This window comes from Molothrus aeneus, chromosome 2 (assembly GCF_037042795.1).
Source record: "Molothrus aeneus isolate 106 chromosome 2, BPBGC_Maene_1.0, whole genome shotgun sequence".
Lineage (NCBI taxonomy): Eukaryota > Metazoa > Chordata > Aves > Passeriformes > Icteridae > Molothrus > Molothrus aeneus.
The window spans coordinates 77,786,184-77,808,254 of NC_089647.1; the positions used below are offsets into that span (position 1 = coordinate 77,786,184).

General features: G+C 39.5%; 1 protein-coding gene and 1 long non-coding RNA gene across 5 annotated transcripts in view; one reads left to right on the forward strand and one right to left on the reverse strand.

Moving 5' to 3' along the window:
* The window catches only part of CLYBL (citramalyl-CoA lyase), a 168,420-nt gene that overhangs the window by 123,563 nt on the left and 22,786 nt on the right, over positions 1 to 22,071 (forward strand). For all 4 annotated transcript variants that reach the window (XM_066545144.1, XM_066545143.1, XM_066545142.1 and 1 more), the window contains exons 3-6: positions 14,578 to 14,766; positions 18,289 to 18,390; positions 20,149 to 20,242; positions 21,628 to 21,795. In XM_066545144.1, the coding sequence (XP_066401241.1) occupies positions 14,578 to 14,766; positions 18,289 to 18,390; positions 20,149 to 20,242; positions 21,628 to 21,795 (553 nt within the window). The remainder of the gene's footprint in view (positions 1 to 14,577; positions 14,767 to 18,288; positions 18,391 to 20,148; positions 20,243 to 21,627; positions 21,796 to 22,071) is intronic.
* Positions 1 to 22,071, reverse strand: part of LOC136553531 (uncharacterized) — a 72,077-nt gene that overhangs the window by 2,077 nt on the left and 47,929 nt on the right. Inside the window, exon 2 of the long non-coding RNA XR_010783168.1 lies at positions 604 to 759. This is a non-coding gene — a long non-coding RNA (uncharacterized lncRNA). The remainder of the gene's footprint in view (positions 1 to 603; positions 760 to 22,071) is intronic.

Consider the following 22,071-nt stretch of genomic DNA (forward strand, 5'->3'; position numbering starts at 1 on the left):
CTGAAAATTTCCCTCAGCTTCCTCTTAGGACAAAACCCAAAGCCACTGGCTCACTCTTAGGTATGTGGTGAGGTAATGGGTTCTGCACATGAATAGCTTTTTGTCAAATAGTCTCTTATTGCTGTTGTTCTCTGGCTTTTGTTTGGTTTACTCTTTGAGGAAGCGATTTTCTCTATGCCTATAGGATATGTAGATCACACTGGGCACCTTCCTTACAGCAGCACACATACTGACAGCAGCAATGAGCGCTTGGGTTTAACGCTGACCCTCTGAAGAGAGAAGAATCTGATCACTGCATAAATGTCATTGATTTTTAGGGCCAGATTTTCATTTAAATGGCCGCTGATTTAGTGGGTGTGTCAATTTAATACAGATTTGCAAACAAAATCTGGGCACATTTTAAAAACGTTTCAGTGTGTCTACCTGCCTCTGCTTTCCACAGTTGTATCCTACCTTAAGTAAGGATGTGCAAAGGATGTGACCATCACAGAGATCAGACAAACATACACAATTTGCAGCCTACTGGGGTTTCTGATGCTTTCACACTATGGGCAGGGAGTTACTTCATCTAAGGGTCAGGACTCTTACACAGGTTTAACTTACCAATAACCAAAAAATCGCCTCTAGGTATGAAAGCCTATTTTGAACTTGTTTAAGAAGAGGAGGATGCAATTAAATTCTGGCAATTCCCTATCAAGAGGTGCTGCAGTATGCTTTGCATTGCAGTATTTCTAATTTTCACCAGGTCAGGGTTGCTCTCTGTGAAGCAAAAAAAGAAAAGGTTTATTTTCCTAATCATACATGCAAAAGCCACGTACAAAATAAAATATTAAATACAGTAATTACAGTAATTTTTGTTAAAATGTTTTTACACAATAAACCTTTGGCTTTGAAAGCTCTACCAGGAGCAAAAGAAAAACAAACTGTAATGAAAAAACTGAAATCAGAGGCCACTAATAACACTAAAGGGAGCCCAGAAGCCAAATTAATGTTTCTACAAAGAAATACTTTTCTACACCAGGCAAATTCCTAGTAAGACCTTTACCTGGGTCTTTATAGACAGGATTCAGATTTCATTTTGAAGTATGTTTTTTACAAACTGTTTAGTGTTCATATGTCATTACCACTGTTGGGCCAGATTGCACCTGGCATCGATATAAACAAAGCTTTGGCAAGAATTCTTTCCTTTGGGATGGAGACATCTGATTTTCAAGCTGAAAACATGTCAGTGTTGCAAGACACTCCAAATAGCCTGTTTTACCAGTGCAGTAAATTAACCCGCCTGGTGTAGTGTTAAATGCTTTACAAACATCGACTGAAGGTGAGGGAGGGAAACACCAAAAAACAAACAAAAACATTTCAATAACTTGTTTGACTACGAGCAGTGAAAAAAAAGTACAAGGAAAGCTTGAAGGGAGGAGGGCATGCCTAGGAGACAGGACAGCAGAAAAATGAATTTTCAGAATTTTGTCCTGTATTTAACCTAGAGACTGTGTGCCATGGTGTGGGAAGACGCAGAAGGAGCAGAACAAGTTATATAGATCAAAGAAAACGAATCTTCATTTGAAAAGCAGATCAGGATAACAGCAAACAGTGACTCTAACTCATCATTGCCTTGTCTAGAGGAGGAAGGCTTTTTGATAGCTATCGCATGAAAGAGGTTCACCTTTAATGCCACAGAACACTGGTGGACAAAGACTACGTAGGCAAAACAGAGGATGAAATATTAGGCTATCCCCCTTGCTTCCCCATTGTTCAGGATGAAAAAGCTGAGCTGAACTTCTGGGCACGCAGAATCGGCTGCGTGAAAGCTCTCGTCGCTAGATCGTGCATTTGTGCTAAGCTTGAATACTCTGGAGGACAATGGGGTTCATCCTGCCTGTGGCTCTGCAGTGATTGTGCAATATAGATGTGAAACAAGAATAGCTGGAAAGTAGGTCCACATGCGTACGGAGTGGAACAACGGCCTGTCCTGAGAAACACAGGCAGAAGTAGTATTCTTAAATATATATTTATTTATATAGCTGTTAGACTGAAGCCATTTTGCTACCCATCTTGCTATTTTAATTGTCCTAATAGCTGTCTATTTACAAACATGCATGTAAGTGGGCTAGAATAATTAATTAATATTCATAAGCATTCATAGAATGTGACAAAGTTTATGTTAGGGCAGATGTTAATTCCCAAGAGGATTACATTTCTATTAAGTGTAAATTTATATTAGTAAGATCCAGCATGATTGATTCTCGCTTGGCCAGCAATAGAGGACTTAGCATCCATACTGGCAGAGATTATATCTGGTCAACAGGAAGGGAAAACTGGCCAAGAAACTGCCAACACAGAATCTGAAGCTGTGAAACCTGGTCAAGAAGAAATAAAGCCAAATAAGCAACAGATGAAAAATTATCTTAAAGCAAAGATCGAATCACTCAGTTGGAAATGAGAATTGTATTGGAAAAGGTGATGCTGAGAGCATGAAGGGACATGAGAATTTTAAAAACAACAATATTAATAAATAAAATGGAGTACAGATTACTAGTAATTTTTTTAAGTGGAACTTAACATTAAAAAAAAAAAAAGTAGACAGTTTTAATATGCTCAAAGATGTCTGACAAAGAGCAGAGAGGACTTCTAAACTTTGCAAATCATGTGGAGGAGAATGCCAGAGGTATCAGTACTCAAGAGCCATGGACATACTGGAGAAGCCTCAGGAATGGGCTCCAAAAAAGTTAAAGGAACTGGAATATCTCTCCTCTGAGAGGAGGCTTATAGATCTGAGACTGTTCAGCTCAGGGGGATGCCATCAATGTATATAATACCTGCAGGGAGGATGCAAAGAGGAGCCAGGCTCCTCAAGGGTGCCCAGTGACAGGGCTGGAGGCAACGGGCATAAGCTTAAACATGGGAGGTTCTCTCTGAACATCAGCACTTCTCCACTGTGTAGGTGACTGAGCACTGACAGGTTTCCCAGCAGCTGTGAGTCTCCATCCTTGGAGACATTCAAAAGCTATCTGGACACAGTCCCAGCTGTGCAGCTCTGGGTGTCCCTGCTGTAGCAGGGGATTGGACAAATGACCCCCAGAGGTCCCTTCCAACCTCAGCAGTCCTGTGATTCTTTGACTTCATCAGAAGCTCAGGGGAAGGTGATAGATCAAATGAAGAACCAGGAAAGAAGGATACTTTGGTAAGATACAAATTTTGCAATAGTTTTCTGGTACTATTGTACCTTGCGCCCTCAGATACTGGAGTGATCTAGTAGGTTCAAGAAGGATTTGTTTCTGCACCCACGCTGCAGAAACCTGCTGCCCCTAAAGAGGGACTTCCTAGGAAGTTTATAGATGATTGCCAAATCAAAGAGTGAGGAGAGAATGGGTAGGGAACTTGCCAACAGATAAAGTCAAAGAGCATTAATGCCACTGTGTGTTTTGTCCTCAGAAGAGAGTGAAGTGCTCTGGATATAGGGTAACTGTAGGACCGCTCTGGACTGTGCTGGCACCAGCCCTACCCTAAGCAAAAGCAAAGGCACCTTAACAGGGGAGGGACACCAAGAACCTTCTGTATCCAGCAGCATCAGCACACACCAGCACAAGCACTGCTAGCACACTGCCAGGGACAGTGCCTCAGTGGCCAGCTGGAACGAGGAAACGGAGCCAGGGAGCTTCCGGAGGTTGAGGGGTGGCTGCCAAGCAGACACCATGCTTGGTGGCAGGCTGACAGCACAGGGAGAAGCCACTGCCAAGAAAAGGGAGGGGAGCATCACCTGAGTCCCACCAGGGTTAACCTGCACCTGATGCAGGTGATGGGAGTGGGGATTCTGGCTGGAGAAAATGTCTCTGAGCACTTTGGGGGGAAAACTACCTTCTGTTCTCAATACAAAACACATTATCACTGGGGAAATAAAAAAATATAAACAGGTTAGCAAGTAAAGCAGAACAGTTTCCCAAAAAAGAGACTTTTTTTAGGTAAGTAGAGCACATTTTCACATTTTTCTTATGGCAGTCCTTCATTCAGAACAAGAATGATATCATATCAAGTCAAAAGGACCAAAAAAAAATTGCTAACTGCATACTTTGTTCAGACAGTTACACAACAATAAAGCAAGTTGGGCAAAAATACAAGAGGAAAAGAAAGTGAGAAAAAAGGCAGTTTAATGGGTGCCAAACTTGTAAACACTGAATTCTATTTTATCACTGTTGGTTTAAAATTAATATAAGATAAACAAAGCAGCAGTACTGTATTAATGCAGTTATATTGCTGTAAAATCCTGATTGTCCGTGAATTTTATTCACACAGGAGAATAAATTATATTGCTAGTAGCATTTTAGCAAATAGTTTCTTGCCAGAGCATTGCATCAACTTAATGTTATTGGTGTCAAATAAATCTGAAGTAGTTAAATCAGTACAAAGTCCAGGCTGACCCCAGCATTTATTGTATGTTTATAGAAATGGTTCAAAGCTGAACCCACTTTCTTATTAGTCTTTTACTTACACTACATTTGACAGAGTCATTGTCCAGAAAGTGAGAGAAAATACCTGATAAGCCATGTGTAATGAATTTGAACTCAAACCCTGACAGTCTGCTTGAAGTGAATGAAATTCATGTCAGATTTGGACAGATGCAAGAGTAGCTAACAAAAGCACAGGTAGAAGGAGTCCTGCATATTCAGGTCTGGAAAAATGTTATGAAGGGAACCACATAAATGAAGGCAAAAGTTGTGTTAGTCAAGTAATCAATAATTTAACAAGGTGCTCTGCTTCCAGATGCCCCTGTTGGTTATGCTGATGTAATTTTATGGTGAAATGGACATAGATATAAGAATGGGGGCTTGTAGTGAGGGTTGTTAAGGGATGAGTGCATTTGCTTGAGTCCTACCTACTACTCTCCTCATGGGCACAAATTAGGTGCAACAGTGCTGCAACTGGGTGCTCAGCTGGCTGGGCTGTGGTGGAAAGAAAAACAAAAACAGCTCAAGAAGTTCCTTTTTCCATGTTGCCCTTCCTAGCTGCTTGTTGTCTTCCTTTGCCATGCCCTTGCTTGTAGTGGTGCAATTGTTTGTTTGGCCAGGCTGTAAACAGGACTGATTAAACAGGCTGGGGTAAAAAACAAAATCCTACTCTCCTACACAGAAAAGCCTGAAAAACCCTTCTCTAATGGGATTGCTTCAGTGATCCAGTTTGCATCTCAGCTTGAGAAAAAGTTGATTGGAAAAGCTTGCATAAGGAAAAAGCAGGGCATGGAATGGGAATAAGCAGAAGAGTGTAGGAACTGCTTAGATTTTGCAGAAATAATCATATATTGGTTTATTTTATCATTTTATTGGGAAATATGCACCAACTTTGCTTTAAACTTCACAGATATTCCAGAAGCCCCACTGAGGAGCACCTTCTCAGCCAACCTAGCATTTAAAAATAATTTATTTCATCAGGGAAGTAAGTTGAAGAAAATCTTAGGGAAGGAAATGTTATAAGGTCTAATAACTTATTCCACTGCCATCAGGAATATCTAAATGAGGAACTTAATCACTATTTTGAAGAATACGAGTAAACAATTCTCATCATGTCTATAAAGGTGTGTATTGTACTGTACCAGGACAATACGTCTATCAGTCATGTACAAATACCACCCTACAATCCTGAAGGATTAGCAGAGATCTGACCTAGAAAAGAACCACCTTCTCAGGTCCCACTTTGAAAGTGGAGAAAAATCTCAGTTCCTTTGACACCAATCACAGGTCTAGGCAGGGAAAAATTCACATTGTCAGGTTTTGTTTAGACCACAGAACACAAGTGAATTCATTTCCAAAAGGCTCATACTCCTTGCCATGAGTACATGAGTCATGGAGTTTATTTTTAACAATTTTATTTTGTATCAGGGATCACTCTCTGCCAATACGGGGACACATGGGACATGATGTTCTGGTGCTGTTTCCCCTCTCCCACTTCTGGGGTGTGGGGGCGGAAAGAAGGGAGGACAACTGCTTTTGTACCCCTGCCCATCCTTTAGGGACTCTGCCAGAAGATGTAGTGGGCTTTGCCTCATCATATGGAGTATCTGAGCAAATGCTGCCTGCAGGATGTGCTAAAACCTGCATTTGGAGTGAAGTGGGATTGTTGGGTCCTTGACTCACCCCAGTCACCCATGCAAGTGGGATTTCTATCAAAAACAAGCCCTTCTTCTGCTAGAGAAAGAAGAAGAATCTCTGGCAAAATCCAGCTTGGTGAGGTGGATCTTTGTTGAGGTGTATTTCTCACTGGCTGAGAAATACAATTATAAAACAAGTTTGCTTTGCATGAAGGCAAGAGTTGTGTCAATTTAGTGCAAAGCTCGTTAGATCAAAGCTTCCTATGTTGAACATCCCGTAACGTTATTCTCCCACAGAAGTAATTACTGCAGTTCTAGGCTACTTCTACAATGCTAAAATGAGTGAGATCCAAGGAGAGATCCCTGCTGCCCTCACCTAGTGTGGCAGAGTGCCATGTGTGCCCACATGGCATAGGGGCAAATCTCTGGAGCAGACTAAGTGCAGTGATGCATGAGTAGCACATGGGTGCCCTGTGTCTCCTCATGGGGTTTTGATGGAGTAGCTAGGTTTGTAGTATGGTTGGGGTTTGGGTGTTTTTTCTTGATTTCCAGCCTATGACCAGGGTGGCCATACCACCATGAGGTTTTTAAAACTTTAACTGAGTATGTGTTGCACACCCTGGGGCTTGGCAAGACAGCTCATGTGAGTGTTTGGAGGGACACAGGCTTTGCTGGAGCAGCGTCACAGGAGAAGGGTGGGGGCTGCTGAACTTGGTGCACTCCTGCCCAAACCACTCTCTGGGCATGATGCCTGAAGAGATCTGTCTCTGAAACCACACCTGTACTGTGGTTTTTAGGAGATAGATGATTCAGTCCCCCAAAGGAGAGTCTGGATGTACATGGGCAGTTGTGCCTTGTGGGCAGCTGACTCAAAACCTTCGGGTGAAGCTGGGAACTAAATTCATCCAGAGGAATAGATTTTCTCAGAGGGTCTGTACATGGAAATTGATATGAATGGCATGATCTCACAAGGGCATATGCAGTATACATGAGGTAATTTCTGCTTTAAAAAAATGCCTCTGGTATGAGAAGGTTTCAGAAGTCCTCTTCTAAGCATCTCAAGAACCCATCTGGTGGGAGAACTTCTGGGAGTGCCTTTCCCAGTGTAAGACACCTGAGTGACCAGTTCTGGTCTTGAATCCCCACTGCATGGAAAGACATGCATCTACAAGGTGACACCACTTAACTTTAAAATGTAAGTTGAAAATGAAGAGTGGAGAGCTTTTCTTGTACCATTACAGTTTTACTGTGAACACTTGGACTCAGGGCATTCTATAGGGCTTTGATCACATTACAGAATATTAATTTGCTAATTTACTGATGCAGATAAGGCACTTTAGGAAAACTGAGATAAGAGCTGTTAATCAGTGTTTGCACACCACCAGAAACACAACTGTCATTTCAAGCCATCTCTTTGAAACAATAGTTCTATTGAGACAGTAGGTATGCTGGGAAAAGTTTGTTCCCGAGAAGAGGAACGATAAAAAATGCCATGGCACACCTAACCTGATTTTTCTTAATGCCTTCCTTGTTCCTAGGAACTATTAAGCAGCTTAGGGCAGACAGTGCATCCCCAGTAAAAGCAGGCATAAATTTCTAGCTAGTTAGGATTTTTTCAGAAAACTTCTGTTTACCTCTCTTGGCTTTAAGTATTTTTTTTCTACCGATTTATTAAGTAATTGAGGCAATAATTTGCCAATCTTTAAAACATGTTATCTATGTCTCATTTAGAATCATCTGAAATCAGCTGCTGAAGAGGGATTGATAGTTTGCTAAAGCATATGTACTTTTGACAGACAGCAGTGCATTTCATTATCAGCATTAACAAAATTATGCACTTGTAAAAATAAAAAATAGATGTCTAAATTTTCCATAGCTATCTATTACATTCTGCCAAGTAAATACATCTTAAAAGTGTAATATTTTTAAATAAAAATTAACATACTATTAAGTTCAGATGAAAGAAAAGTATAACCCTTTTTTTTAACTGATATATTAGATTGTATATTTTGTGGCCTTATTTCATCATTCAGTAGCTCATTTGGACTGTCCAGGAAGACTAATTAACACTAATGCTTCTAAAGAATTTTCATTTGTGATGCTAATCTGTCACAAAACAAAAAGTATCTTCAGAAAGCTAGGGGGAAAAAGCAAAGAGACTACTTCTTGCAGCCAGCTTAAATTAGTGCTAGCTTGATTTGTGTTAATTGAAAGGTTGTTTACATCTCTTTTGTAAGTGTTTATAAAAGTTGGCAGACAGAAGAATAGCTGCCTACCTGCATGAACAAAACTTTGATTTATTTAAGCTGCTGTATATATTACTGTCATTAAAAACCTCTTGGAACATTTCTGTACACATAATCTTAAGGTATAAGCCTGTTTCTGTGTTTATGTACACACAGACACACATACACATATACTGTGCTGTATCATTTTTGCTACTGAAACATTTATACTCAGCCCTCATATTGTGTGAATATTTCTATGTGCCAGTTCGTTCTAGCAGCCTACTGGCCTCTGTTTAAATTTCTCTGAGATATGTGCAAGTCACAAAAATACCTTGATGACAACTTGTGGAAATATCTTGCTGTTGCATTTAAATCCACATCCTTGGACAGTCAGACTCAGCAGAAATTTAGTACTGACATAGCTGAACACCCCTAAAGCTCTATTGGGATTCCTGAGCCCTGGCTCCTGGCTGCTGGCTGAGACAACCTCAGGCTCTTGTTCACTGGTTCTCCACATTGAAAGCATCTCAGGACAGGCCACCTGACCACCATATGTGGAAATTGCCCAACTCTGATGGTGCTGGATAGACCCCCACCTAATATCTTCAGGATCCACATTGTCCACGCTGGTAGAGGGATGAAGAGGTTTCCTAGGCTGACATGGCAGCAAGCACTCCCAGCTGCTCCTGGACAGATTTTAGAGGTCTTATATTTTAAAAATACAGGGTAGCTAATGTTGATAAGTGCACTGATGTGTTCCCAAACCTTAAAAGGAACTTCTAGAGAAATAGGCAAAAAATCTGGTTTCCTGAGCAGAGCATAATTAAATTGCTGCTTAGTTCACAATGCTGACTGCTACTGACGTTTGCATCATTTTAGTGTTGCTAGACCATGTACTGCATGTAAGGACAATTAGCAGAGCAAAGAGAAAAGCAGCAGATGCTAGAAGTGCACAGAGTTAGATGACTCATTTTGATGTCATGAAGAATCTTTTTCAGACAAGTGGAAAGGTTGGTATTAAACAAAAAAAAAAAAAAAAAAAAAAAAAAAAAGACCAAATAATTATTAAAGAAATAATATGAAGATTTCAGGAAACAGTATCAGCAAAATCAGTGTCTTGCTGTGTGCTAAAACGTATGTTTACCTGAAATACAGAGGAGAGACAGCAACATACATGATGGAGACTCTATTCTCCCAGCTTCTCCTCACTCCTGCCCCTTTTTTCCTTCAGGACTAGTTACATGGTGGGTTTGGTGTGTTCCATGTTGAACCAAAAGAAAATGTGTTCTAAAATTTCTTAAATCTTTAAAACTTGTTAGCTGATTATCTGCTCAGAGGTAAAAATAAGAAAATATTTAATGACCACTTCCTGGAGGCTTTGTGCATATTTTACAGCACAGTCTTTCAGTTTTTCAGTCTAACTAGACTAAAAAAATAGACTAACTAGAAATACATAGTTGCCATTTCAAAGATTTATTCTCATGAGTACCTGATATATGTAAGGTAGAAAGCAAGTCTCATGAGACAAGTACCTGCTGCTCTCAGAAGCACTCTGCTCCCCATTTATGGTTCTCTTTGTTTCCTTAAAAACCAATGTAACTTGTTTTTTCTCTTGCCAATCCCATTTGTGAATTTGAAATTAAATGGCATTTATATGCTATCATTCTGTATGGCATTCATTGATGGAGAGTTATGCATGGAGAAGCTGTCAGACTTTCCCCCTGCAGAAACTCTATTATGCACAAAAGCTACTATAGGTATATAATGTGTATGTGCTCTTCTGCAAAATCTTATTTGTGACATGCATTTGTATGGCATGCACTAATACAAGTGACAAAAGATTCAGCAATGTCAAGTTCTGTAAACAAACCACTCCAAGGAATTAACATTACCACATAATTGTATGTTTTTACCATGTCAGACATGTCACAAAAAAAGAACTTGAATTGTGATTATAGTAATTAATTTTTCCTCTCTTATTTGAAACATGCCAACTTATTATGGCATTGAGGATGACAGATTCTAGCCTGCCATTTTAGTGCATCATATATTTACATTTCCACATGAAGAACTGTTACCAAAAGATGTTAACAGGATGGGATCTATATACAAGCATATATTTAAGTATGACTACTATCTTTAAACTAAGACCTGGAGGTCTTTAGAAAAAGAGGGGGAAGACTAGGCAAGAAAAATCAAGCAAAACAGGGATTTTGTCCTCAAAATCAGGTAGGTCTAGAAATCTAGAAAAAAGTGATGAAAAGCAGAATTGTAGGGAATTGTACCAGTTAGAAAAGAAAGAAGAAAATATAATTTTTCCATCTGCTGTTAATTTGACCATCTTTTGCTGTATTAATAGTGTGTCCAAGGTGAGTGGGTGGCTGAACTTCCAGCTCTGTGGCATTTTTTCTTTAGTTTTTCTGTTCTGAAGTGGAAATTTCTATTATTTGACAAATAACGTACAGGAAAAAAAAGGTGAGAAAAAGAAAAAAAGGAGAAATGGAAAAGGTACTGATTCAGATGATGGGAAGCTGTTTTCAAATACTGTTACCAAAAGCACACATTCAGGTGCACTAATACAGTGTGGTTTTATCAAGAAGCCCAAGGGGCTCCCTCTTTGCCGCCACCCCCTTCCCCGAGTCTCGCGCTCTGCCTGCCTGATCCCATCCGACGGTAGAGCTGATACCGCACTAATCCCCGCAAGTTTGGGACTAATGAACTAACTGCTGGGCTGCCGCCACGGAGCTTGGTCCCAAACTATACTGTACTTCACACTCGATTTATTCTCCAGATGGCGAGACTGCGCAGCCCTGCCGCGAGGGACCACCTCTTCCACTGGAGTGTAAAAGTGGACGGATGTTGTTTTCTTTGCAGATTTGATAATTCAGAGCTAGAAACTCATGAGAATGCTTAGTTATTAGGTTTAATGGGTGCCAGTGGAGTTGGCAATGTGCGTATTCCCATTTTTAATTTCGGGGTGTGTGTGTGTGTGTGTATGTGTGTGTGTGTGTGTGTGTGTGTGTGTTTGGGTAGCAATGGATTTGTCAGCAATGCTGCGTCACCGAAACCTTTATCTTCACCAGTTGGCGTAGCTGCACATGATAATGAACCTCTTCCTGTGTCCTCCTCAGAGTCAGACAGAAGGGATGCTAAAGTAGCCACCCTGACCAACCATTTTTTTTCCTCAGTGAGCTTTCCAGCACAAATTTAAAGCATTTTAATAGCATCACTATTTACCATGAAGCTCTCTGTTGTCTTTCTCTCTTGTTCAGTTTGATAAAGAACCCAGCTCACATGGGACCCAAGGAGGATATCACCATCCCAAGCTACTTGAGCATGAAATATTTTACTTAATGATTTGGTTTATTTCTTTATCAGCTATTACTTCATGACAAAGTACTATCTGATGATGTAGTTCTCATGTGAAGAACAGGGCAAATATTTTTCTCACCATTGCTTAAAAATTCTAGTTTTCCCATTCTTGGCAGTAAGGATATTATCTTATATTATAAGGCAGAAAGGTATCAAGGACTACATTTTTCTCTGTTACAATTTTGGAGTAGTTTATCTAGCTTAGGATTTTAGCTGTTGCACAAATTCTACAATAAGAATAGCCTCTACATTTCCCTGCCTAATGAGGCAGAAAGGACTCTCCCTTTTCTCCATGTTTTTAATACATTTGGTCAAAGGTTTTAGTATATAATTTTTTTATTTACCCATGAAATGTTTTATTGGAAACCTTTATGGGAACCTGATACTCCCCACTAACATTAGTCAGATTTCCTCCATTGTAGGAAGGGTAGGCACAGTCAGCCCCCTCACAAGCTCTGGCTTTGGCAGCCAGGTCCCATCAGTTTGTTCCACAGTTAAAAACATAAATTGCTTCTTACTGTGGAAACTATAGTGACTAGAACTATTATATCATGAAAAGGAAACATTTCCATTCCTGGGGTATCTAGGCAGACAGATCTAATACAGAGCGGTTCTAAGGAAACGCATCAATTCTCAACCCAACAGATGGCATGGGTGTGTTAACTAACATAGCAACATATTTTCTATTAAAATATGGGAAAAAACATCAACCCCCTCCCCATGTTTGTTGGTTGGTATAAATTCAGTGAAGTTGTTGGTTATTTTTGGGATACGTACCAGAGGGCTGCACATTTAGTTTATGTAAATTGATAACAGCAACAGCCTGTTAATAAGTGTTTTGTATGGAAATATACCTAAAAAGACACGATCTGTCTTTTTTGGGAAGGGAGTTTACAGACTGAGGAGAAAAACAGATATGAAATGGTCTAGTGCTCATTATTATATTCTGAAAAAAAAACATAACAAATTAGGCTGCAAGTTTGCTGGAGATGTGCCTTCAGCTGGAATTGAGTGCTGCCTTAGAGGATACTTTGGGAAGATCTCTCTTTTGCAAATTGCATCGGTGTGTGCTGAAACTGTGATAATCTGACTTTAATTAAAAACATAAATTGGTTTGGAGTGTGATTTTAAGCTACCCTTCTGCATCATGTCCAGAAGCTTTCAGCTCAGCCCTAGAAACCCGTTACCCTGAGTCAGAGAAGGAAAACATAGCGGATTTGTATTTCCCAGTATTGGCATCATACAGGTGGGTTGACCAAATTTGGAAGAGCCATTTCAGACAGCCACGGGCCGGAGCTGTCTTCCAGCTGGCCACGCTTGTACTAAACTGCGTGCATGTTTATGTGGCTTTCCTAATGGCTCCAGAGTCCATTCACAGCAGCTCACGTGTTTTGGGTTGCATTTCCCAGAAATTCCCTCTGAAGGTGCCCCTTGATGGCAGCCCAGGGATGCATACGTGGGTGCCTTGTTCCTGTCTGTCCCATTAACAGGCATATGCTCCCAGCCTTGGGAGGAGCACGGCTAGGAGCCCCAAGCTGAAGGCTGTTTGCTTCAGATTTCATTAACTTTCTGCTTCATTATTCCTTCCTTTTAACCAGTTAGAGCCACCTATTGCTTTTCTCTAAACTTACCCTAATTATCAGGGGTCCCAGCCCTGTAAATCAGTACACTGCAGAGCTGTCTTAAACTGGCCTGGGAGACCCTGTTCTCATCGGTCCTGACAACTGTAAGCTACTGTTCCCTCACACTGTTTAACTCAGACCACATTGGGAAACCACCTCTGCCCCTCTTGCCAGCAGAGGTCTGCATCCGTCTGGTTTAAATCTACTGTCATGTGCTCTCTTGCTGATTTGTATTAGCCTGGATATTAACTTTGATGATTTCTTTTTGTTGTTTTTTTCCTCTTGAGTTTGCCTTTTTTCTTGAAAAGCATCTCTATTCAGCAACTGCATATTGTTAAAGTCATTCCTGAGCCTCCATGGCTCAGGAGCTTTAAAGTTTTATTAGCCCCATAAAAACTCTTCACAAATGAAATGATAAGTGTGCATTTTGACAATGCAAATTTGTTAGGGGCTGTTGGTGAGTGGAAGGAATTTGGGGTTGAAACTTCAGTTGGCAGGAAGCAAGGAGCCTAGCACCTTCCTTCAACCCTACCCCCTTCTCCAGGCCAAGAAATGCATTTTATTTCAGAAAAGCATGCCAGTATTCTTCATGCAAATCAACCATTAAACAGATTTGTAAAATTACTTTCACAAAAATAGCACACTACCAGGGGAAGTGTGTGTCTTTGGAGATTTTATTTTGTGCCAACAGAATGCCCTTTCATGTGGTCTAAGATAAACCTTGGAGTTATTTCAGTGTTGTTTTTATATGCATGTTGTGAATTCTATTACTGCCTTTAATGCACTTTGAATACATGGAGTAAAGGAAAACCAAAGAGGTATATATATATGTCTGAACTTTTTGACATTCAGGCAAAATTACAGAGCTAAATTACAAAAATTAATTTTTAATGCAAATTTAAGAATATGCCATTTTTGAGAGAGCAGATAGTTAGTGCAATACATTATGTTAGCATAAAGATTTGTGTTTGTTACACATGTTCAGCACTAGCAGACACAAAAGTCTTGTTTTCTGCAAGTGGTAGAAACCCCATGCATTGACTTTACCAGTTATAAAGAAACAGGAAAGAGGAAGGTAAAATTGTGAGGTTCTGGTGATGCCTGCTTCAATAAAGTCCAAGAGTGACAGACATTTTGAGGAAACCACTATATTGGCTGTCTAGCTTTTCCCCCAAGTTACTTCAACAAGTTTTCTTCTCAGTGCTTTTTTCTGTCAATAGAAAATATGCTTTCTTTTTCTTTTCTTGTGCATCTGAACTCGTATATAATGTAGAGAGAAGCAAGACTGAACATCGTGAAAACCCTTGAAGAGTTTGACTTAGGCCATGGTGAAAAGTGTGTCAGGATAAACTCCGTGTCCAGCGGCCTTGCAGAAGAAGATCTAGAGGTGCTTTTGCAGTCCAAGACCCTGCCTTCAAGCATGATGCTGCCAAAGGTTGAAAATGTTGAGGAAATAAGATGGGTGAGTACCAACAACACAGTAGCTTTTGACTGAAGCTGTTGGGCCAAGTTCACCCAGGCACAGAGATGAATGACTGTGAGTTAAGAGGAGGGCTGCAAATGCCATATGATGTTGTTTCTTGGCTGAGGTAATTGGGCAGTGCATCCACTTAAATGTGTGTGTGTGTGTGATGTGCTGTATAAAAAGCATATATGGAACACATTTATAAAGAAAACCAGGTGTATTTCTCCCACGGCTGACAAAGAACCAATATTGCTGTCAGAATATATTATCAAAAGGAGAAGGGCAAGTGCCTGACTCTTCTCAGACTACCCTAACAAGCAAAATTATTGTCTGTCCAAGAGCCTTAGTTACATGCATTGGAAGCAGGAGATGGGAAACCATGTTAGCAACATATGAAAAAATGGGTTGGGGGGAAGGTCACTCCTTGGGGCAACTGGAGGAACAAACAGGAAGCTTTTAACTAGTGTTTTTAATTAGCACAGATATTATTTCCTGAACAGTTCTCTACTTCTTCCTTTTTAATTGCTGACAGGTGTGTTTGTGTTTCACAACTGACTTTTCAGCCAATAAAAACCTGAAATGTAAATGGTTGGCATGTCAAATTACTTAAGAAAACTTTGAAATAGGCCTAATTATGCTATAATTGTTTTAATTGTCAAAAAAGAGGGATGCTTGTTTGGATATACCATTATTTCTGCAACACACCAGAAAGGAATAATGCTTAATTATTCACTTCATATTTTTTGCAAACCGCTAGCTGAGCAACTAGCATGCGTGCAAGCTGTGATGAAAGGCAGGCAGGCGTATTAGGGTCTGTTTTAATCTCAGCATCTAACCTTGATCAGGCCATGGAGATGGGCCTGAGCACACCACGGAGCTCAGCCCTGTACGCCGGGTGTGGGGCAGGCCCCGTCCGTGCCGTGGCGCTGCCCCTTTGGCCTCCATGGAAGGTTCTCCATCCCCTTCCACCAATGGGTAATTAAATTAACCAGAGTGCACCTCTCAGGGTTTACAGCTGTGTAAGTGTTAGACAGAAGTTGTCAGTGATGAATATTCATGATACCAAAATGGCAGAGCCCTTGCTTCCACCAAGTAGGTTTTGCAGGGAGATGGGGTGCCAGGGCTCTTTGTCACCTCATCCTCTTCCACCTTCCCTCTGGCTAACTTTTATTTCCATCATGGAAAACAAGCCAACCCCAGAAGCATCTGCATCACTGTCCTTCTTTTGCTTCGCTCTCCCTTTGCCCAACCTTTGCACACAAAGAGCATACTCTGCCTAACGCCGCTGCCTTCTTTTCCCAATCCTCAAAAATTTCACTCCAACATGATTTTTCAGCCTCCCAGAAGCTGTTTCTTTGCCCCCACGCACACCCGCTCCCCCCCCTTCATTTTTATTTATGTGCAGCAGAAAACCTGGAGGCTGATGCACAACTAAAAGATGGGCTTACTTGTTTTCTTTTGTGTGAGAATCTCTTGCTTTCCTTTTGTCCCTAGTGTGGGTACTTGTTTGACTGGCATGGCTTATTGGACTATAACAAGCGTAACTCTCCCCCCTTTGTGGCGGGACAATTCTCCCACAAATCCCGACCAGTGTGCATTCTTCCCAACACACTATTGGGTGTGCACTGGAATTGAAAGAATTGCTGAGGCCTTGCTACTTCATCCCCTCCCCAAGCTTTGTGGGTTTTTTTTTCCTCCGCCTTCTTCTTTTTTTTTCCCTTTCTCCCTGAAATGAACACTTTACCGGGCCGGAAACATTTAATCGTCTCCTTTTGAAAAAAAAAAAAAATTAATTGAAACTTCTCCACTCGTTACCTTTTGTATTGGTGCTTATTGCAAATCTTTTACAAGAGAAAGAAAGGGAGGCAATATTTAATTAAATGTGCTCTTTTTTTTGCCTTACCTTCAAAACAAAAGATAGCAAAAATTCCAGGAGTGTGACTTTTAAAATATTTTAAAATAAAACAAGAACTCTGCTCTTTAACTTGCACCTAAAATATACACACAGTAGCATTTTTTTCCTCTTAAAAAAATTAAAACCAGGTAAGAGTCTTAAGAAGATATACTGATACCATTATATTACTCATTTTCTGCATTTGCCTGGGTGAACTTTACTGTTTTCTGTCACTGTAGTAACCTGCCATACTGTACAGAGTGAATTGATTTTTTTTTTTTCTCCTTGCACATTTTTGAGTGGAATTCTCTTCACTAAAAAAAAAGTTATCAAGAGGGCCATGGTGATGATGCAGAGCAGAGATGGGGGGGCAGAATTCTTCATTGGAGAAAGCTGTGATTTATTTTGGCCTAATTGTAAAGTTACTGCAAATTGCTGGAAAGCTTTTTTTTTTCAAGATCTGGGTGATTAGATTTTCCTTCTTTTGCGGAGGGGTGGTGGGGGGAAGCTAAAAGGGGAAATAACACCTCTAATCCAGCTTCTGGTAAATAGGCTGCCAGCTTTTAAAATGAGTTTCCTTTCTATTAGTCAGAATATTATGCTAAGCCTTAAGCATTAGTTTTTTATGTTGCCATAGCAGCCTTATTCCTGCAGGGTTGTGACCTGCGATGATTACAGTACAAAGCTTATAGGGTCTTGAAACCCCCTTTGAAGATGAAAAGTCTTTGATGGTTTATATTTATGCAAATCTCTTAGATATGATTTACCCAACTGAGACTGAATGGAGAGATGATTAAAATTCCCTTTCCTTTGATATCCATTAATAGTTGAATATTCCTTAAATTTAAAATATATGCATATGTGATTTTTGTCTTTATTTACCAACATTTTTGCAGTACCTGCAATATGTTTATCTTGACACAAATTACTCGATCTGGACAGACATAAGACATTTACAATATAGGGCTGAAGGTTCAACCCCTCCTTTTTTTTTTTTTTTTCCCCTTTTGAAAGGGGAAAAATCTGTGCAAGAGCTTTTGTATGTTTCCAGATGATAGATTTTGGAATTTGGGCTACCCCACTGGCAGCTCAGAGCTAGCTGTGAACTGGTCTCATGGAAAAAATTGGCAAGCTTTGGTCTTCAAAGAATTAAACTTCCTTTTTAAGGCCTTCCTAGGTAAGCTAAAAAATTATGAAGAAAAGCCTATTGAACAAAAGGGTAACGGTGCCGTAATGAATAATACGGATGCCACTTAGAAGGCTGGGGAGTGCTTCCAGTGATGGCAGTGCTGGACCTGAAACAAAACCGGACCTCAGGTACAGCAGTACTTCATTGTTTTCCACAGCCCACGGATTTGCATTTCACTAAGCCAGGGTGAGAGGTGCTAAGCTTGGATTTTTTTTTAATTTTTTTCCCTTGCAAACCAGCCTCCAAATTTAGAAATGTATGAGAATGCTGCCGTTTGAGATCACAGGCCTTGTTATAAGCTGTTCTAATTTTTTTAGTTATCAGGTTTTGGGCTGGGGAGGGGTGTTTGTTACAGTCAGGTGAATATTTGCCATGTTGTGTATACATGTAGACTGTTCTTTTTTTGCCTCTGATAGCTCATTCTGTCTAGTTTTAGTTTTCAGACAAATTCTTACATCACCTAAAAGGCCGAACACTTGTAGAACCAATGAATTTTATCCCCTTTGTGGAAACTGCAATGGGCTTGCTCAATTTTAAGGTAAGAAAGTCTTGAAGTGTTCATATTTTGCCATCTCAGCAAACTAGGATAAGCAGAATACTCCTCAGTCTCTCCCTGATTTCACCAAGGAAAAGAGGTTAAAAAATACAAAACATATTGTTCAATCCCCAAAAACATTTGCACGTTGAACTCTGATATTTGTATTGTAAAGGCCTTCATAAATTCAAAGTATTCCAGTGATAGAACAGTTCCAGACAGTCGACAACAAATATCAAAACCTCTCTTCATTCCTGTTACTGTTTTGAACACACTTGGAGTGGAAAAGGCCTCTCGAAAGATTTGGAATACTCAGTGTTGCAGGCTATTTAGTAGCTGTCAGACACAACTTTTGTGTAACACTTAGTTTGAAATAAGAGTTAATATCATCTCACTATTGCTAAACTTGCTTCTTTATAATGGTTTCTACTAATAACGTTACAACCAAATTCCATGTTATCGTTTCTTTGTCTGTATGATGGAGTGTTTAATGCTAAGATTAGACACAGAAGTAACTTTGAAAATACCTGAAGAACATGCTCATTTTTTAGAGTAATTTTAGATCAAATCTAATTTATTAATTTCATTTTAATATAAATCACTCCCCAGCCCTTACTATCAAGTCCAGGTTTTTCAGAATGGCAAGGCAACATGGTAATGAAACAGAAGAGCTCGTGCATGCACAAGGAACTCTGCATTCCCCTCCCAAGCTCTAAGGGAAAAGTTTCAGACCAGCTGAGGACACACAGATCAGAAGTCCCTCCAGAAGTACCTCACAGGCAGCCTGATCGTTTGATACAGCCATTTATCTTACAGCACACACTCACCTATCTGCGAGCATGATAAAGCCATAACCAAATGGACACACTCCTGTCCAGTGTGCAAACACAGAATTAGATCATATATTAAGCCATTGAGGTTTTTCCTCACCTACAGTATTTTATAGTGGAGGTTTAATGTTGCAGTTGCTGATGCTGGCAGGAGAGTTCCCTTTTAAAGCAAACTCTGTTACAGAATAATTCTGTGTCCCACCAGCTGCTACAGAACACCTGTTAGTAGAGCTGGTAATTACATGTCTCTCTCCATGTACCTTAGCCTTAAAAGATACTAATATTATCCAAACAGCAATATAAAATAGCAATACTACTCTCCTCATGAAAAAAGCTACAGCAGAAAAATGTTTTACTTTTATTTGAATACTTTTCTGCAGCATTTGTTGCATTTTTAACTTCCTTATCTTATTTTTAGTTATATGTAGATGGAGACTTTAAAGTGGCAAATCTTCTATCTTGTAAGGAACTTGTAATAATTGTAAACCATTAATATTATTTATTTCATAAAAGAGTTTCTGATCTTTATTTCAGTTTCTCATGCAGATATATTGCTTGTCAAACTAATCAAATTTAATACTTTTTGTTTGTTGCTAAGCAATATTTGCCAAATGTTTTGTTTCATATTGCTACATAAATGTCTGAAGTAGTGGTCACAGTAACACCTGGGGCATAATGTAAACCAGAAAGTGGGGAACCTGTTAGGGATGTCCAGTATTTGCTATCTTGGTGCTTAGGGAAAGCAAAATACTTTTTTCTTTTGCTGAGTCATTTTAAAGCACTGTGCATTGTCGAGCACCTACAGTGGCTTTGCTTAATAGGAGCAATATTCTCAGAAGGATTTTGATAACACTGAGTTGCTGTAACAGCCTCTGTAGTCTCTCTGCATCCTGCATTTCTGTAGACATTAATGCTCTGTTCTCATTTGAAGGCTGTCTGTGAAGAAGCACTGAGAACAGGATCCCAGGCTGGCTTTCATTTGGATGCAGTTGTCTTTGGAGGAGAGGATTTCCGTGCCAGCATAGGTTGTTACTTGCCTCTTTATTATAAATGTTTATGTATGGCATTTGCTTTGGAGAAGCCTGTGAAATTTCTGACAGCAATAATTAAAGTAATGACACTTGAGTCTGCATTTTATGTTTTCATTTTACCCCTTAATTTCTTTTCAGTGCAGAATGTACCACTGGCAATTTAAAACAAGGTCCTTGTGCTACAGGGCACTGAGACTTCCTTGTGCTTTTTGCCAGTCAGTACCAGAAGTTAATTTTAAAAAAACACCAAAAAAAACCCCAAAACAGACAAACAAAATAAACCCTCACCCTGTTGAGTCTCTGAAATAATTTTAAAATATTGTATGCATAAGCAACATTCACATGCTTTTTAGAACTACATTTGAAAGTCCTAAAATTCTGGTGTCTGCTTCACCACTTCTTTACATACAACTGTCACTCAGGCTTTTGACATCAAGCACAAATACTCTCCTGCTACATTTTGCTTTCATAAATTTATTTTAAAGTTGTCACATGTCAATACAGCCACATATTCAAATGAAAGCACTATTAGACTTCCTAAAAATTAAAAAGTGCTTCACTATTTATTTTATGAGGGCACTTAGCTTCTGATTTAATTTAAAGATAAAAGCCCAGAGCTATGAACTTCTACATTAAAAATAAGTATGTTAATGTAAAAATCAACATTGCTTTACTAAAATATTCCTTACAGACTGAAAATCTCTATCTAAATAATAACCTTATGGTTATTATTGTTATTATTTTTTTCCCACTAGCCTTCACATGAGTACATTGCTTAGCTGGTAGCCTGTGAGCACATGAAGTCTCATGAATACTTTTGCTTCTTCTCAGAAGTCATCTACCATCAATTTTTCATTCAAATACTAAAGCTTAAATATTCAGCTTAGGACATCAGTTGTGACAAGAATCAGAACCAAGGAAAGTGCAATTCTATTCTCAGTGTGAATTTTTTAACCATTTAGTTGGACCCAGTATATCAATTTGTGTAAAGCTTCACTTGCTGTAATGCTTCTCACTGTACATTCAGTAAATAGCAAAATCTAATAATTACTTTCATTTTAGCCAAGTCAGCAGTCCTTACCAGACAAAGCTTCCACTGACCTCAGGCTTTCAACTTCTGATTTAAACTAAATCAAAATCTGAGTTTATAAGCTAGTGTTTCAAGGGACGTTATTTTTTATTTTTGCTAAAGCATCTTTTTTCCTCAGAAGAGTAACATTTTGACTCTACAGTATAGCTTTACATCCCTCTTCTATTTTCTAAATCAGTTAAACATAATCTCAAAGTTTCCCCTTTTTTTTTTTAACGTAAGAAATATTTAAAACAGAAAGGTTTAAAACACTCTTGTCAGCTTTTCTTTGTTCTCGTTATTTTCTCAGGTGCAACAAGCAGTAAGGAAACTCACGATATTCTATATGCCAGGCAAAAAATCATAGTCACAGCAAAGGCATTTGGCCTTCAAGCAATAGACCTTGTTTACATTGATTTCCACGATGAAGATGGGCTCCGCAGGCAATCGAGGGAAGGCGCCTCCATGGGATTCACTGGTACGACTTTTGCCCATGCCTCAAAAGAACGCGGACCTTGCTCATTTTAAATAGGTTGCTACGTTTACTGTCACCTGGACAAATAACTTGGTTTTTGTTTCAGGGCACTTATTGAAAAACTCATTGATATCAAGCTCTTCTATGTTTATTACTATCTTAAAAATTGTGGCTGGAAATTTTGCCTGAAAAGTCACAGGCTGCTTTTTGAAACCGTCTGCCATGAAGCGTGTGAGCGGTTTTGAAGAGAAGTTGGGGTAGAGGCTGTGCAGTGATTCC